Raw genomic sequence first — 18,212 nt, forward strand, 5'->3', positions numbered from 1 at the left:
GCAGTCATAATCTGCCTTCAGATCAATGACTGTTCAAGATCTGCAGTCACATGGCATAATATCAAGGTCTCCTCAGATTTGCAGTCACATAACATACCAGCAGATCAAGGTTTACTCAGATCTGCAGTCACATATGGCAGGTGATCAAGGTTTGCTTAAATCTGCAGTCACATAGCATATCAGCAGATCAAGGTCTACTTAGATTTCCAGTCATATAAGATGCCAGAGGATCAAGGTTTCCTGAGATTTTCATTTTGATAGCATGCCAGCAAATCAAAGTCTACTCAGATTTGCAATCATATAACATGTCATTAGTTCAATCTCTGCTTATATCTAGTCACATAACATGCCAGTAGATCAAGGTCTACTCAGATATGCAGTCACTTAACATGTCAGTAACTCAAGGTTTACTTATACCTTTAGCAATGTAGCATGTCAGCAGATCAAGATCTGGTTTCATAGGAATAATGTATATAAACAAACAGCCAAGTCAAATGGATCTGCTTCCACATTATGCTTCAGCAATCTGTGGTTGTACAGATGGGTGTGCCTCATAGGAAAATGAACATGCCAACATTTTACCAAATCATTTTCTGTAACTTCTGAACTAAAGATAATATTAACATTAATGACTTGGGAATGTTGCTACCACAGTTGTTAGTCATATTAGCTGTAACAGATGTCATATCTTTTCCTCTGTCCATCTGTCCATTCATACTGCCTGTAACCACAGCTCTGATAAACCTGTTGACTTGGTTCAGTGCCTTTTGATGGGTGAAATGCATCATGGAAGTACATGTGCCTTTTTAAAGTTTCAGCTTTCCAACTCCATTTTGAACAGAGCCCTTATTGGATTAATGTATTTTCTTCACAACAGCAGTTTCTTTTACCTAGCATCACCCAAGCCCTGAGACCGTTCAGCACATCCTTATACATCTGATAAATACATCTAGAAAATGTAGATGTGCCATTTTAGAGGTTTTGTCTATGACAGAGTTATGGGCCTTGGGGATGAATTAGATATGTTCAATTTGAAAGTTGATTGCAACTAGTGCAAGTATAGATGAAATAAACCTATTCAACATCCTGATGCAATTTTGTGGGACTGTCTTCATGTTTGACAGTTACTGGCTACATGAGTAAGTGTTGTGTGACTGTCTTCATGTTGAACAGAGTTATGGGTCTTGTCAGTCAAGTTGTCAAATATATTTTGCTTTAGGAATGGAATTTGACATACACAAAACCCAACAATCAGGTATGTCCAACATTCTGCAATAAGGACTGCATGACCAGACTTGATCAAGTCTTGGTTTTGTCCTGTATTGTAATGAGGACTGCATGAATCAGATTAACAGGACTAAAAAAATTATCAAGTCTTTTTTTTTGGCCTGTAATAGCAGGTAGCAGTAGAGTTGTCACTTAAACAGGGGTTGGGAAGAATAGCATCAATGCTAATGTTTGGGTCACAGCATTAATGGCATGATTTTAAACAATGTCAAGATTTGTAGTCCAGTTTGTTACAACTGCCATAAACACGAGACAGTTCTTAGCAGGCGATAGACAACATTCTGCCAATCTTGTTGTCATGGTCTTGTTATTATTAATTATATGATAGTTACAAATAATGTTAACTTGAATTCCCCATGGTTTTTATTGTCATTTTCTAAAGAATATTTGGAGTATTTGTCAATGATTTTTGGAAACTTGCAACTGTCATAAATATGAAATGCCAACTTTGTGTTTTGTTCAGAAAAATGCTATTCTAATTGATGTGAAATAAAGTTTCCAAAATCATCACTATACAGTTTCTATCACAATTATACATTTTAAGCTCAAGATTTCTGCTTAAATTATCAAGATTCCTTATATGACATAATGGATGTGGTTGTTGTTATCTCTAAGTAAGGGGCCATCCATTTAGTCTGTGTGCAAAAATTTGGCAAAGCTTGACCCCTCCCTGTAAACATGCATACCTTTTACACACCCACCAATTTGTGTATGTACACTTGACACCCCCCCCCACCAGAATTCTGTAGAACAGCTTATATTTAATCCATACAGAAACAATCAAGGATTAATAATATTAACGTGTTCAGTAAAACAGATAGTCCACCGGCGTTGAATGTCTGGCTGCATCAAAGAAATAATCTGGGTAACTTTAAAAAGTTTGTCTAGTGTCTGCCAAAATTCAAACGCTGACTGAACCCAGGTCACAGGGGTTGATTAGTCATTTGCTACTAGAGGTGTAATGACATCATAGCAAGCAACACAAAAACTTGGCTAACAGATTTTACATTAGCACCTGGCTGATGTCAGACAGGTGAGTCATCTCAGATCCAACTGGGTCTCTCGTATTTGATGGGTGTATGACATTGTATATGTCTGTAAATTTAAACAGCACTGATGATTGGATGCTGTTAAATTTTGGTTCAAATTGCATTTTGAAGAAGTTGAAAACAAAATGACAACATATGGCATACATAAGGCCATACCGTACCCTCACCAGACCACACAGTACCTCAAGCTCAAAATCAAACATGAATGTTGGTAAAGACAATGTGACATCTATGTCTCACCTAGGTATTTCACTTTGGGCAAAATTAACTACAGGCAAGGCAAATAAAAAAAGTCCTTGCTGACAACTCATCACAGACAACAAAATAGATTGAGCCACTTCACAGTATTAATTTTATTTGTCACAAACCTGTTGGGACCATGATATGTTGTGGCATGGTGTCTTTAGAACCATAGCCACTTGAAGGCACTAGAACATGGTGCCATCAATTGAGCATCAACATATGCCATGAACAGGCAAAAAAGAATACAGAGGAGAATTTGTTCAAAGAAATATAAAATCAGCTTCAGTATCCAAGTAGGCTGTGACTGACTTAAAATCCTACAATAAAAGGTTCTTACTCGCTTTACTTGGATAAAGAAACTAAATATGACTACTTCTTAAATTTTTAATGGCCACTAGAAAAAGAAAACTATCAGCAGTCACTGTGACTTTGATGTTCCGTTGTATGGACTTTCTTGTGTAGTGAGACCGATTCTATTTTAGCCTGGTAAAAACATTAGGACCAGAAACCATCTCGGCTTTGATCTACTGATTACCGCTGCCTAATGCTGCAAAATGACCAACTCCTACCAACTATTTAATGACTTTATGTTTTACATTTATTTTTATTATTTCAAGGAATTTTAACATCAGTGTCCTTTATATTTTACAGTTATTCTTCATATTTACTATGTTTGGAAGGGCTTATCTTCCTCACAGTTTTGTTCAATTATTCATTTTTACAGTTTTAGAAATTTACCTTTAGTTATCAGGATATAGTTACTATTATCCAGTGCTGCCATAAAATGGTATTACTTACTGTATATGCTTACCTATAAGACATGTCCAATCGCAAACTGCACATACACCCATATCTGCCATTGCATATTGTGCTGGCAAATCTGTGTCTGTGAAGTTAGTTTGGAGTAATCAGTAGAACAACAGAGACCCTGATCTGCATGCACATCATGTTATGTCAGATCAGGATCGATGTTAGCAGCTGGACTAACCTTATAGGCGAGTAAAAACAGTACAATTCAACTTTTTATAATCCACTATGTACTGAATCAAATTTTTATCTAAGTTTTTTGATAGCAGACATGCATTGATAAATTGAACCCCAAATAAAAGTCACAAAGTTACCTAGCTCAACTCAAAATAGCACTCTGATGAAAGGGTACCAGGCTACATTGCATCTATCAGAAGAGATTTCCTTTTCTTTAAAACTTTCTTTTCTATTGTCCTCTTTGATACTTAAAAAAAAACAAGTGAAAAGAATTAAATTTTGATACAAGTTGTGGTAAAAAGATTCCACATTACACTAAACCAATTCCTGAGCTAATAAGAGTGCTTAACATAAATTGTGAGAACCTGCTGTAAAAGTGACATAAAATTAAACAGCACCAGTCATTACAAGTCCTTTATTTGTACAAGCACCATGGAATCAGTCAATCTCCAACATAACTTGCCAATCCAAACTGGACAAGAATTAATAAATTTGTTCTGGACTAGTCCTATGGCTCTATGATTACAAACCATCCAATTCATAAATTAAAATTCATCAGTCCATAATAATAACAATATTATTAATAAGGAATTTAGACTTGTATATCATAGTCTATCAGAAAATTGAGAGTTCTGTAATGAAAAGCAGGCAAAATGCAGTCTTAGATTCGCTTCCCCTGAACACCACCACCCCACAAACAAGACAATGTATCCAACAAATATCTCTGTAAGATGAAAATAACTGCACTTCAATCAATTCTATTTTCTGCATTATTTTAACAATGGAAGCATTACCTAAGTAATGGCAGATGATCAAGAAAAGTAACTGCAAATTTTGAAACTAAAAATTAATCGTTATCAAGACTTGGATACCGTTAAATTATCTTATTCTAGAATAAAGGAACTGAACCAATCATCTGTTATTGCTTGTATTTCCTATACAGTAACTGAACCAATCATCTGTTATTGCTTGTAGTTCCTATACAGTAACTGAACCAATCATCTGTTATTGCTTGTAGTTCCTATACAGGAACTGAACCAATCATATGTTATTGCTTGTATTTCCTATACAGTAACTGAACCAATCATCTGTTATTGCTTGTAGTTCCTATACAGTAACTGAACCAATCATCTGTTATTACTTGTAGTCCCTATACAGTAACTGAACCAATCATCTGTTATTACTTGTAGTACCTATACAGTAACTGAACCAATCATGTTATTAGTTGTAGTTCCTATATAGTAACTGAACCAATCATCTGTTATTGCATCCTAGTTCCTAATAATTTTGAAAAAAAAATGATTCCTGGAGATTAGCTAAACCAATTAAGAATCCTACATGTCAAAAGTGTACCTAAAAAAAAAAATTAATCAGTGTAGCAAAGGATAGAATAATTTGCTGCCTTGTACATTTCCATGGTAAAGAACTGTAAAAATTCTAAATCATTTAATTATAGAAAATCAATCACAGCCTATTTTTGATAGAAGTCCATGATAATGATACCAGCCTGAATGACCGGCATGATATATCTACAAAGTTTACAATATACATTGTACAATACACTGTAAAAATAAAATTGTACAACTCAATATTGTTCTTAGTTTCTCCTCTGAAGATATCATAACCTATACAGTTAAATTTAAATTTACAATAAACATACGACAAATACATACACATGAACAACAGATTGGCTTTTAAAAACACCACAAAATGAAAGCTTGGTGAGCTTAAGCTGACAGCACAACTAATTTGTTGCAAATTGAAGCTATCACAAAATCTACAAAATCATTGATATGGGTTCTACATGTACAAGGAACTTAACATTTTCACACATTTTATTGAATGAATTAATACATAATAAATGAGCTCTTTCCATGGAGATGTGATTCTCAATGGACGGTGGCCCAATTATTCTCTACAGTGTAAAATATAAAATGAAATTATGCATAACTGGCCTAAATGACAAGTCAACATGAAATTTAATAGGGACTTCATTACAGCATTTATGATGCTGATATTGCAGCATTTTAATCGAAATGAAAACAAATTGCATTTTTAGTCTTGTAAGGTATACTTTTACATTTTTTCCACTAAGAAATACCATATATACTCGTTGCAAACCCGATAGACCAAAATCTACTATCACATAATTTGAACACAAATCTTGGTCTGTCTTTTCTTAGGAGTAATCAGTACAATGAACATAAACCTTGATCTGCACACATTTTGTGCAATGGCAGATCTGGGTCTCTGTTTTATACGTTTGGACTCAATCTGCAAGTGAGTATATATCGTACTTGTGGTATACTGAAATGAACACATGACACTGCCATAGATGTAAGCGGTTACCATTCAAAAAATTAACAAAAATTATAACTATCAAATTAGTAAAGAAAGTTTCAATGGAACCATTGATTTTTGGAACAGTACACATCATAATGCCTGATTTTCAGTTTCACAAAAGTTTGATTCTTGGAATTTCTATGGAAACAAGATTAAAGTCTGATGACTTCTGATCTGTCTTGCCAGGGCAACGAGTCCTTTCAAAATCTGATCATTTAAGAACCCAAATATGTCATTAAAAATGACAAAATAATGCAAAAAGAACCTAAATTTATGAAATAAATTATGATGCAAGCATTTACCTTTTATAGTATTCAAACACATGAAAAACTACTTGTACAAACTGAACAACACTAAACTTATTTTCAAGTACTTTATATTTTTATATATATATATATATTTATATATGTACAAATTACATGGTTTGTAAATAATAAAATTGTTAAAGTCATAATTTACATTGAGTCAAAGAATTCTATTCCTAATGAGCAACTTCATACATACACATTGTATACAACAATACTTCTCAGATCTACAAGTCTAAATGTGAAAAATTACAATCTTCTAAATCAAACACATTTTCTAAAATCTACACATCTAATATTTAAATACTTGACAACATAAAGATAATAATTATGAAAGTGAGATGATGATAATGATGATGATGATGATGATGATAATAAATTGAGTTGGATTTTACAAAAAGCTGTCAAAGAAGCATCACATATTTTGTACTAAACTGAAGTCGGCTAAAATTATATATTCCTAAATGACAGTACTAATTAGTATCAAGAATGCAGTCAATAAGCTACAGCCTTCTTGTGACGCCTTTGATAGTTATGCACAAGTACCATATATACTCCCTTATAAGTCAGGACCAACTACAAACAACAGACCTTATCCGCCGTCTAATAATGCACGGGCAGAGCAGAGCATATATTTTCCAACTGAATATTTCTAACAAACTGCACAGACCCAGATTTGCCATAACGATCTGGGTCTTGCAGTCGGACTTATAAGCAAGTAAAAATAGTATGCAATTTCACTTTACAGTAGCAGAGGCATATCTAGCTTTACCACAGATTTTACTTCACAACTATTCTTTTGATTCACAACCTCTGAATTAGCTTCATAAAAGAATAAATAATTTCATTGCTAATATAAATAAATTTAACGGACGCCTTTATTGTAACTTTGATGAATTCTTCTTTAGCTTCATCATACACAGCCTATTCAATGTTAAATGATTTGAATGAAACTGCGTAATTCTGAATATAACATTTTTCAATAAGCAACAGATCTGATCCATTGCCATCATTTCATTTTTGCTGTTATCACCAAAAAAATCAAATATTCTACTGTTAGCTACTACCTTTGCGGAAATGTGAAACAATTTCACCACCCCTTCGATACAAAATATGGCAGCCTTTTAAAAACAAAATATAACAAGTTATTAGTCTACATGAAATGGATTACCCATGCCAACATGATGCAGGTTAAGCTATAAATACATTAAGACAAGACACTGGTGAAAACATTTTTTTTACAAGCATTATGTGCTGAATAGCATCTATACTCACTTATAAGAGTCCAAATGTAAACTGCACAGACCCAGATCTGCCATCACATAATTCGCTAGCAGATCTGGGTCGGTGCAGTTCGTTAGGAGTAATCAGTAGACAATCAACACAGACCCTGATCTGCAGGTGCATCATGCTATGGCAGATTAGGATCTTTGTTGTTTGCAGTTTGACTAACTTACAAACAAGTATAAACTGTACACGATCAAAAGTTATGACTTTCTTTTTCTTGCTTTTCATGAAAATCTTTGCAGACCAGACAAAAAAGGATCAGCAAAAAATCTTTGCAGACCAGACAAAAAAGGATCAGCAAAACACTGCTTTAGTTTGTCTTTTTTAATGACAATCTTTGCAGGTCAGACATAATGGATAAGCAAAACACTACTGTAGTGTTTTTCATTTTTAACATTAAAAAATTACCAAAAATTAAAAATAATCATTATTTATTGTTCTCTAATTTTTGGTACAGACAACTTTGTAAAAATCATCTAACCTTAGGTAACTAACGAACATAATAATTTGTTTACCTATAAATCATACAAAAATTTACAGGCAATGAAGTATAAATAATAGCAATACAGCTGCCCAACCATTCTGTATATGCAATACAATTACGAAATACATTTAGTAATCAATAAAATACAGAGGAACTCAACTATAACACAGTAGATGGGGTCTACATCCAAGTGAGGTATGTATTTAACCATGGTATTGCAAGAACAAGTGAAAATTCTATGAATGTCTATGAATTTCAGGGTGGTATATGGTTATAAACAAACAAGTAGTGCAATGAAATCGTACAGTAACAATTTTACTACTTGCCAATTTATACAACAATGGGAATTATGATACCCCGTGCTAGATGACAATTAGTGATTGCTGTGTAATTAAGAGCTGTATTATGTTGGTTTCTGAAACATAACTGTACTTGATCTGTCAACTTGGCTGTTTTGAGTATTGTCAAGAAATGAGAGATATCTATGACCAAAAACAAAATCAGGAACCATGACACAATCTTGTGTTCACGTGAATTCATCTTATAATGCAGCTTTCTCGACTGGTATTCCCCAGTACCATCTTTGCCCAACTCATCAACAACAATTTTTCAGTCACAAACTAAACTCATGACATGATTAACTTAAGATTTTTTCATGAAAACAAAAAAAACCTAATGTTTAATTTGGTGTAAAGCATCTGACTCCTTCTGATAAATATATTATTGAATAATAAATAATGAAGTACATGTGTAAATTATAGGTCTCATGCTATGTATAAAGTTAATTAGTAAATTATGTTCAAGCAATTAAGTCCTCATTTAATATTAAAATATTTGTAATACTTAATTACTGTATACATTTTCTTGAAAGTGATTGCAAAATATGCAATTAATAACAGAGATCTAACTTTCTAGATTCATAACATGTAATGCATGTAAAAATTATAAATAACATTTTTAAAGACTGACATTGTAAAACCCTGTAAAATGAAATATTTAGATAGGTAAAGTGTGACGAATGTAAATATAATAGGATCTAAGGTTTTACTAACATAGCTTAAATAGTGCAAATCCTGATGAATTAATAGTTTTGTATTTTTCCATGGCATTATCTTCATGTTCAAACTTACAAATGACATTTAATTCAATCCCACATCTAAATATCCCCCAGACTAAAATATAGTTTTGAAATGGCTGCTACTCCATTACAAGTCTGGTCTAACTACAAATATAACAGACCCCAGATCAGGGTCTTTGCTGGTTTTTTTCTCTTTACTGCTCCTAAAATGCACTTCACTGACCCAGATGTGCCAGCATATTGTGGGATGGCAGATCTAGGTTTGTGCACATAGCAGCTGGACCAGTCTTGTGAGAGAGTATATTTATTTTGTTGGCTCTGATTTAAGAATATTATTGAGCACTGAATAAAGTTCATCTTTCAGTAACCCTCTCATGAAAAATATCAGGTTATACATAGACTACAAATCTTTGCATACATGTACTAAATTTTAAACTGACTTTCATCATAAATTTTCATGGAAACTGGATTTTCACAAGTGTATGGTCCATATATTCAAATACCATCTCAATATTGTCTGTTTAATATCTAATTTTTTTTCAATAACAGTTTCAGTATACAATGAAAGTGAATGAATGCATGAAATTTCTCGTACATGCATGGTATTATGGATTGTTACTGTTATTGGTCCAATGGCATTTTTCAGCCAAATGGCAGCCAATGTATTTGGTGGAGAAAGAACTTGGAGGGAAAACCTCTACAAAAACCACTGAACCATGGGAAGCTAATGGCAAGCTTTCTATGCCAACACTGGCTGCATGGTATAGTAGAATTAGTTTGCTGATGTCAACCATGCACACCACTGTACCTTTTCCTGAGATGCACCAGGTCCAAAAAATACATACATGTTGGTGGAATGCTCAAATGTGGGGGTTAATTAGATGTAAATTAAGCAACAAACTGGTGCACTGGACTCTACAGTCAGCACATTCCAGGCTTAGACTCCAGTAATTTCTACTCAAGACTAGTTGGTAAAATCTCCATGAGACAAAAAACAGTTAAGAGAAACAATTGTGTCCATGTGCATTTCTCCCCAAAGATGATAAATTTTGACTAGCTCAAAGAGATGATAAATTACTATATATTTTTGAATGGTTTCAAAGATCTGATAAATTACTATCTATATGAGACTGAGTATAAAGAGATGACAAATTACTATGTCTATTTTGACTGGTTCAAAGAGATAACTCTGCACTGTACAGAATGCTGTGGATTCACACCTGTATCTAGGTGCCAATTTTTCTGGATTTCTTAACGGTCACTGGCAGTAAATTCATTTCCATTATAAAACAATCAAACTGTGACAAATGCAAACCCCACATAAATAGTCACTCATCACAGACATGTCAATCAATGTAAGTATTGATTACGATTTTATTTATTTCTTAACCATAAAAATTGATACCCACAAGAACTGATGAATCCACAGTACTGCTCAAATAGTTGGCAGCTCCACAAACACAGAAAATATGGTAGAAATATCACACAATTTGTAGTTAAATGAACTTCTGTGACAACATTTAAAACATACTTTGAAGCCTTGAATCACTATAAAATAAAATATGATGAATTAAGATGCATTAATGATCATGCATGGAAAAATTTAAAGGTGGCATTGCAAACATGGCTGGGTTGCCATGGCCGTGGAAGGGTGGAGCCATACTGGTATTTATTTGGCCAATAGACCGTCCATCAAACCCATGAGGATTCGGTCCAAGAATGCTGTTAATACTCATCATAGATGGGGTAGGTGGATGACTTCTGTTGTGGTAGAGTGAGCTCCCTTGGTGATGATGCTGAAGTGAATTGGGATCCATTCCTGGCTGATGAGACAGAATGGGGTTCGTGTGGGAAAATTTTATGGGTGAAATGTTTAGAGATTCACTTTGAGAGGCACTATCTGAGAATATATTACTTAGGCTGAAATTACCCATATGAGGGGTCACACCAACACTTCCTGAATGGGGAGTAATAGGTCCATTTCCATGGTTACCATGAACACTGTTCATATTCATATTCATATTCATTCCAAAGCCTGGTTGAAAGTTCAGACCCAACCCATTTTGAGATCTGCCAGGTTGAAATAGTTGATTGAAAGATATGTCGGAAGTTTTTGGCATAGGTGTGTTTGAATTAGCTAACCTTGAACCTGGATTGAAGAAGTTCCCAGGAAGAAAAGGTGGCCCATCTCCCTGAACTGCCCTAGATTGTGGAGAGAGATTCTGAAGAGGGAAAAATGGGGTCATACTCCTATTTGGCTCAAATATTGAGTGGGATAAATTACTATCCACTTCTGGATACAACTGCTTATTGTTCTTCTTCTGCTGCTTAGATGCCCTTGAACTCTGCTTTTGTTGCCGTGGTTGTGGCATTTGTTGATTGGCTGGCTGGGGTGGGGTTATCTGGGGAGGTGTATGTCTAAGGGATGGGTTGGGTGGAGTGGGACGGGATGATGAGGATGGGGCTGCAGGACCAGACATTGGTCCCTGTGACACAGGTGGATGCTGCTGAGGATTCATAGGCAACTGTGACTGAGGCTGCTTTGTTGACTTTGTATTTTCTGATGATGATGAAGGATTAGCTGATTTTCTCCCAGCAGAGCTCTGGTTTGGTGGGGTATGACTTAAGGGCTGAGTGCCTGAACTGTCTCTATTGAAATTCATGCTTCCACCTTCATATCGATTTCCACCATAAGGAAGGTTCAATGAACTGAATCCTTGATTTGAAGGATTTGTAAAGTTTGAATCATATGGTGATCTATTTGTCATGGCCCTTCTATTCTCCTCATTAGACAGAAGAGGAGGGTGATGCAGTGGTGGAGTGTTCATAGGCTGGGATGTGGAAAACCCTGTTGGAGAGAAGTAAGGCTGATTGCTGGAGTGCAGCTGAGGAGTTCGTTCCATACTGGTCACATTTCTTTTCTCTGTTTGAGAACTTGAAGGATTCCTACTTTGTGAATTGGACACATCTGTTAACTGTTTCTGTGTGTTCCTCAATTGATCACTTTGATTTTTGTTTGTGTCTGCTATACCTTGTCTACGCTGAGGATCTGAGAAGAAATTCTGATCATGTGACATGTGTTCATGAGACGTGTTTGATCTGGACATTGAAAATGAGAATGGTTCTTGCATAGAACTTTGTCCATGGGATGAAGGCATTTTCTCCTTGCTACAGGAAGGTTTATTAGTGACTTCATGAGAGTTGTCTCCCCTATTTAACTCGTGTCTAAACAGCCCAGGACTCATTTGTGGAGGTTGCTGACTTTGTGACATTGCAATGCTTGGTGAGAATTGGGAAGGCTGTGACACAGATGATAACATAGGGTAGAATGAAAATGGGTGATGTCCAACACTGGAGCTTGTGCTTTTTGTTGTGCCTGTTGCTGAAGACAACGAAAAAGAGAACGAGTTTGCTGAGACAGTCACAGGTGTACTGCCTGGAAGGTTCAAACTGTCCATGTAACTACTACCACTACTGGCAATTGGTGTCAAATTTAATCCAATGTTTGCAAAATTGAAGGCATCTGAGGAGGATTCATTTTGAAGCCTGGCGAAACTTCCATCTGAAGTATCTGTGTTGACTGAACGAAGCTGCTTGTTGGCAGACTGTCTCTTGTCTCCCCTCATTGTATCTGGTTGATTTCGAAGAATGTCATTCTGACTTGAATGAACAAAATTTTCAGCAGAATATATTTTATTCTGCTGTTTTAAGATCTCTGGCATCGAACTGTTTGCATTACTTTTGTTCCTGATGTCTTTGGCACTTGTAGCGATAGTACTCTGCCCGTGGGGTGACTTAACATTAATTCCTTGCTTTGCAGGCGAGTTGAAAAGCATTTCTGCAGAATATGGTGATGAAAAATTGTTTCTATTGAATGTGTTGGAGCTAGATGAAGCTGGAAGGGGTTCCTTTGCAACTGTTGGTATGGTGTAATCAGAAGGCAGTGTCAACGAGTTTGTGGTAACAGAACTCAGCTCCCCTGCTGAAGAACTGAAATTTGGTGGAGGAGATCCAAAGCTTGCTTGGGGTGATTTTAATGTATTTGGTTCTGTCACTCCCCTTTCTGATGATGTGATTCCACTATTATTCTTTGTTTGGGCGCTATCCTGTGTATTTCTGGACTGCAATGAATTACTAGTTGGCTGAGAACTGCCAGAAACAGGCTGATTGGATGAATCAATGCCTGAAGAATCCCTCTGGGAATCATACATTCCTTGGTTCAGTGGAGTGTTGCTGTTAGGCTGAACTGTGTTTGGATTTTGAGGTGTGATGTGTGTATTTAAAGATGACCTTGGGGAGGTGTCATTTACTTGCATATTTGAAGATGATTTTGAAGAATTATGAGGTGGAGATGCATCATCTATAGTTGCAAAGGTTGGGGACATGGATGTCATGGATAAACTGAGAAGACTTGAGTTTGCATCCATGTTTGTGACAGTGTTCAGACCAGTGATGCTCTCCAAAGTTTGAGACACAATCCTAGAACTGCTGCTTTGTTCTCTGGAAGCCATTCTCTTATCAGCTGGAGTGGGATAATATGATATAGTACTGCACTGTGTCACTTTTGGAGACTCATTGGCTGTGCTGACAGGATTCAAATTATCTGTGGTCATCTTTGAAGAGCTTCTGTTTAATTTTGGAGAGCTTAATACAGGGGCTGATAGTGGAGGTGATGTAATGGGTTCAGATGAAATCTTTGCTTGTGAGTTTGAAATTCCTTTACCAGCTTCACTTTGCAGCTTGCTCTGTGAATTAGAGATGCTTTTACTTGACTTCTTTGAAGACGTTTGTGACTTACTTGGTGAGTGCTGTGGATGAGGGTTGCTTTCAGCTGTTATGACCATTTCTGGCCCTGATGATTTGACAAGTAAAGGCATTGATGGCGCATCAGGTGCAACTGATGATTTGGATAAATGCAAGGGAAGAAGAGGTGAACCTATGTCATCAGAAGCATCACCATTAAAATCATACACTGACATGTGCTTGACAACATTTGTTTGGTCAGACATTTTGTTGGTTTTATCTTTGCATTGTTTTGTTTTTTTGTTCGGGGGTTCATGTTCAGTATCAGCAGTGGTTTTGCTCCTCTTTGATTTACTCTTCTTTCCACCAGATGATGTTTTTGATGCTGTTCCTGGGCTTTCACACGAGTCAGTAAGAGGTGTTCCAAAACCATCTGCCCCATCCAGAACAGCAGATTCTACACGGTCTAGTACATCGTCTAACTCATTTTCTGAAAATGTTATTGTCTCTGGGAATATTATCTCTTCTGTTCCTTGCTTTTTACTAGTGACGTTTCCTTTGCTGTCCTGCATTTGTTGGACTTCTGGCTTGGGTTTAGCTTGGTTCTCTAGAGATGTAGAAGTAGCTGCAGGTTTCTTTGATTTCTTGTTCTTTTTCGATTCAACACAAGCTGATGTCACTGCAGGCTCCATAAAATGGTCTTCAGTCATGTCCATGTGGATCTCAAGAGTTCTGTCCTCAGCTTGACTCTCGTGGAAAAGATCTGTCATGCTATCAGGAAGTTTTCCAATAACAATCTCCTTGGCAGTGCCAGCATTGTTTATGCCCTGATCACAGCTGCTTGACGCTATCGAATTAGCATTTCTTGCATTAGAAGAATTATTTTCTCCGACAGAGCTACTGTCCTTCTCTGGTCTGTTTCCTCCTTGTTTATTGTTTGAACCCTGCCCATCATTATTGTCCCTTTCCACTTCCATGGCCTGCTTTTGTGGTGAGGCATTTCCATCATCCTCTGTTTCACCTGCACTTGTATCTATATGTAATGGGTTATCCTCATTGGCTGGGTTATAGAATCCACTGATAGTTGGTGAGATTTCATTTGGACTGGAGAAAATAGACTCCGCAGCCTTCGCAAGAATATCCGTTTCAGATGATGTGGACTCAGTAGTATGCGTAGAAGTGTCTGGTTCCATGGTTGATTCCGGAATTTCAATATGAAGACCATCTGACACTGAATCTGGTTGCTCTGCTGGTTCTTTATCTGCCTTGATGGAACTCTTTGACTTCTTCCTGGAGGATGAGCTGGAGCCAGTTGAAGTCTTTGTACCATCAGATCCTCCTGTTGTAGGCTTTGGGCAAATGGTACGCTGGTTGTTCTTTTTGTTCTTTTTGCTGCTACTACTACTGTTTGTTGAAGCAGTAGCTGGCATGGTGGTAGGAGTTGAAGGCATACCTGTCTGGCTAGTGGCAACCGACGTCTGGAGCTGACTTTGTGTGGACACGGGAGGCTGGAACTGACCCAACACTTGCATTGTGGTGGGGTCCACAAGGACGCTTGTTGGCTGACCATTCACTGGAAGGGTGATCAGTATGGGTGTAGATTTAGCTGGCACTTGTTGGATGGCCTGACTCTGATAAGAGGTTTGGTTTGGTGGAACTGGCTGTGGCTGAATACCCGAGTTGTCTGTTCCAGAGATCTGGCCAGATGATAAAGTCACAATGCCTTGTGCTGAGCTGACATTTCTCATACCATGACCCATCATATTTGTCACACTGGTATCTGGGTGTACATTGGCAGCAGTGAATGCATCTGCTTTCTGTGAAGTAGATGACTTAACCTGTGTAGTCATGACCATGTTCTGTATAGAAGAATTTGAAACTGCATTTGTTGTTGAAGATGCTGCTACAGAAGACTTCTGGTTTGCAGAGCTTGTGGTCATCAGAATATCCATTGACTGCTGGTCTTGAATTTGGCTTTGATGAACACTCTGCATCTGGCCTTGACCTTGTTGCACAGAATGAATATGGATCTGCCCTTGAGTCTGTCCTTGTCCAACAATCACCTGGTTAGGGTTCATGAGAGCATTATTGGATTGTGTCAATGTACCATCAGCCCCAGTCTGAAACTGAGCCTGAAACTGTTGCTGTACACCAACCCTCTGCTGCACTTGACCATTAGAATTGATGATCCCTGTCTGTGAAGTCAGTGTCTGTGGATTACTCACAACTGGGATAATCTGTCCATTAGGCAATATTAAAGCAGATGGAAGTTGACTGGGTTGATTGGGCATAGTATTCAAGGCCAGATAACTGCCATTCTGATTAACGGGGAGAACAAGATTAGTATTCTGCTGCATGATGCCTGGAATCTGACCACTGGATCCTGGAACTTGAAATTGATGCTGACCTTGTAGCTGAAAGTGACCTTGAAACTGGCCTTGACCTTGGGCTTGTGACTGGATGAACTGGCTTCCTTGAAACTGTCCACTTATTTGTTGCTGCTGTAAAAGCATATTTTGCTGCTGCAAAGCCATGTTTTGAAACTGTGAAGCATTACCACCCATCATTTGATTTTGTAAGAGATTTGCTTGCTGCTGTGCTAGTACCATTGCTTGATTGCTCATACTGTTGGGATCCATGTTTTGCTGATCTTTCATTAGATGCTGTTGGGAAAAGTTGTTCACTTTGTTTGCATTTGTAGGGTTGTTAACATCAACCCCTACAGGCACAGTTGCAATCATTGGAAAACCTTGCTCATTGATGAACATGATTTGCTGATGCTGAACTGGTCCTGACATTCCACTGTTCTGCAAAACATTCATTGGAACTGACATCTGCATATTAACTACATTATTGCCAGCATGAATCATCTGCTGATAGTTTGGCATGTGTCCAGTTGACATGATAGGAATGTTGGAACTAATGGTCTGTGTGGTACAAGTCATCAATGCATTGCTTTGGATCATTTGTGAACTGGACATCCCTGGCACACTGGAGCTTCCCATCCCACCAGCCATAGACATGTTCTGTGTTTTGGATGCAACTGAAGCCAGGGTCTGGAGGGCAGAGTTCTGAGGTGAGATGCCCTCTATTTGTTCCTCTTCACTGGTTAGTTCTGGAGCAGGAGTTGCTGGGGCAGACACTGACAGCCCCTCCCCTAGATGGTTCCCATGCCCACCAGTATGAGGCGTAATTCCTGCATCCTGCATGGCCAGTTGGAGAAGTCCTGTGCCTGCAGTCTCAGCTGAAGCCTTTTCATTTGACATCCCAGAATTCCCAAATGTATTTCCTACAGAGGAACCAAGAGAGTGAGAAATACTGCCTTGCAAACTATTTTGAATTCCTCCTGGCATCATGAATTGATTATTTCCTGTCACCATCACTGGATTGTACAACATATTATGATGGCCCAAGAACTGATTTCCATGCACTCCTCCCATCTGTGCAGTTCCAATAATGTTCATTTCTTCAGGCACAGAAACTGATGATGTTATTAGTTCCTGCTGAGACTGCAGTTCCTTCTCCTGCTGACTTCTGGCATTTTTCAAGTTCTCAAGCTGAACACTAATGGTGTTCCTTCTTTTGTTTTTGCTTTTTGACTTTGAAGTGTCCTCTTTAGACCCACTACCTGTACCATCTGTAGTAGAACTCACTCCATTATTAGTAGACTTGATTTCTGTTGAGTTGTCTCCACTTGAATCTAGAAATGTACTAGAGGTGTCACTTTTACTTCCAGTCTTTTTTCCATCCCAATCTGTGTCCATATTTAACATGGAGACACCTGAAAAAAGAAAAAACCAAACAAAAATGCATTATCACTCCACAGCTAGGCAAGATGTAGTTTACTGACAGGTAAAACTCATTTTAATTGTTGTCATTCTTACCTGCTACTATGGCCTTTCTTCTTCCAGGATGCAAGTCCCCCCAATGAAAGCTAAATATTCCCTCCTCCAATTAGCAACTGGGTGCCCACAAAAAAAAAAGAACATGATTCCAGTGGAATTTATTAGTCGTAGCCAAAATACAGAATATCTTCTATTCATCTCAGCTGAAACTGCAAAGACTGAGTGGGACGGGAGGAGGGAATCTTTGCAATAGTAACAGGTATATGTGACATAATTAAAATTAGTTTACCCCACACACACCCAACTACATTTTAATAACAGTAATAAATTAAATGCTACTAAAGCATTGCAAAATTTACTAGGTGGGAGTAAAGCTGATGGCCTCCAACAAGTGAACTTACCCTCGTTGTAGGAGTGATCCCCAATGCAAACAGGATGATGGCATAGCCACATGTCATGCTATAGTCACTGGTCTCGACGAGTTAATGCCTTCACTCAAGTGTGCCAAAGATTTAAGCCATAGGATGAAAAGATAGTGTGAGACTGCCAGATGGTGGCTTTTCA

General features: G+C 37.4%; 1 protein-coding gene across 2 annotated transcripts in view; it reads right to left on the bottom strand.

Moving 5' to 3' along the window:
- Positions 1-2,671: 2,671 nt before the first annotated feature.
- The window catches only part of LOC149793701 (uncharacterized), a 55,394-nt gene continuing 39,853 nt past the window's right edge, over positions 2,672-18,212 (bottom strand). For both annotated transcript variants that reach the window (XM_089967699.1, XM_089967700.1), the window contains exon 5: positions 2,672-17,584. In XM_089967699.1, coding sequence (XP_089823825.1) covers positions 10,641-17,584 — 6,944 coding nt within the window. In that variant the 3' untranslated portion in view covers positions 2,672-10,640. The remainder of the gene's footprint in view (positions 17,585-18,212) is intronic.

This window comes from Sinohyriopsis cumingii, chromosome 8 (genome assembly GCF_028554795.1).
Source record: "Sinohyriopsis cumingii isolate HCF-2022 chromosome 8, ASM2855479v2, whole genome shotgun sequence".
NCBI lineage: Eukaryota > Metazoa > Mollusca > Bivalvia > Unionida > Unionidae > Sinohyriopsis > Sinohyriopsis cumingii.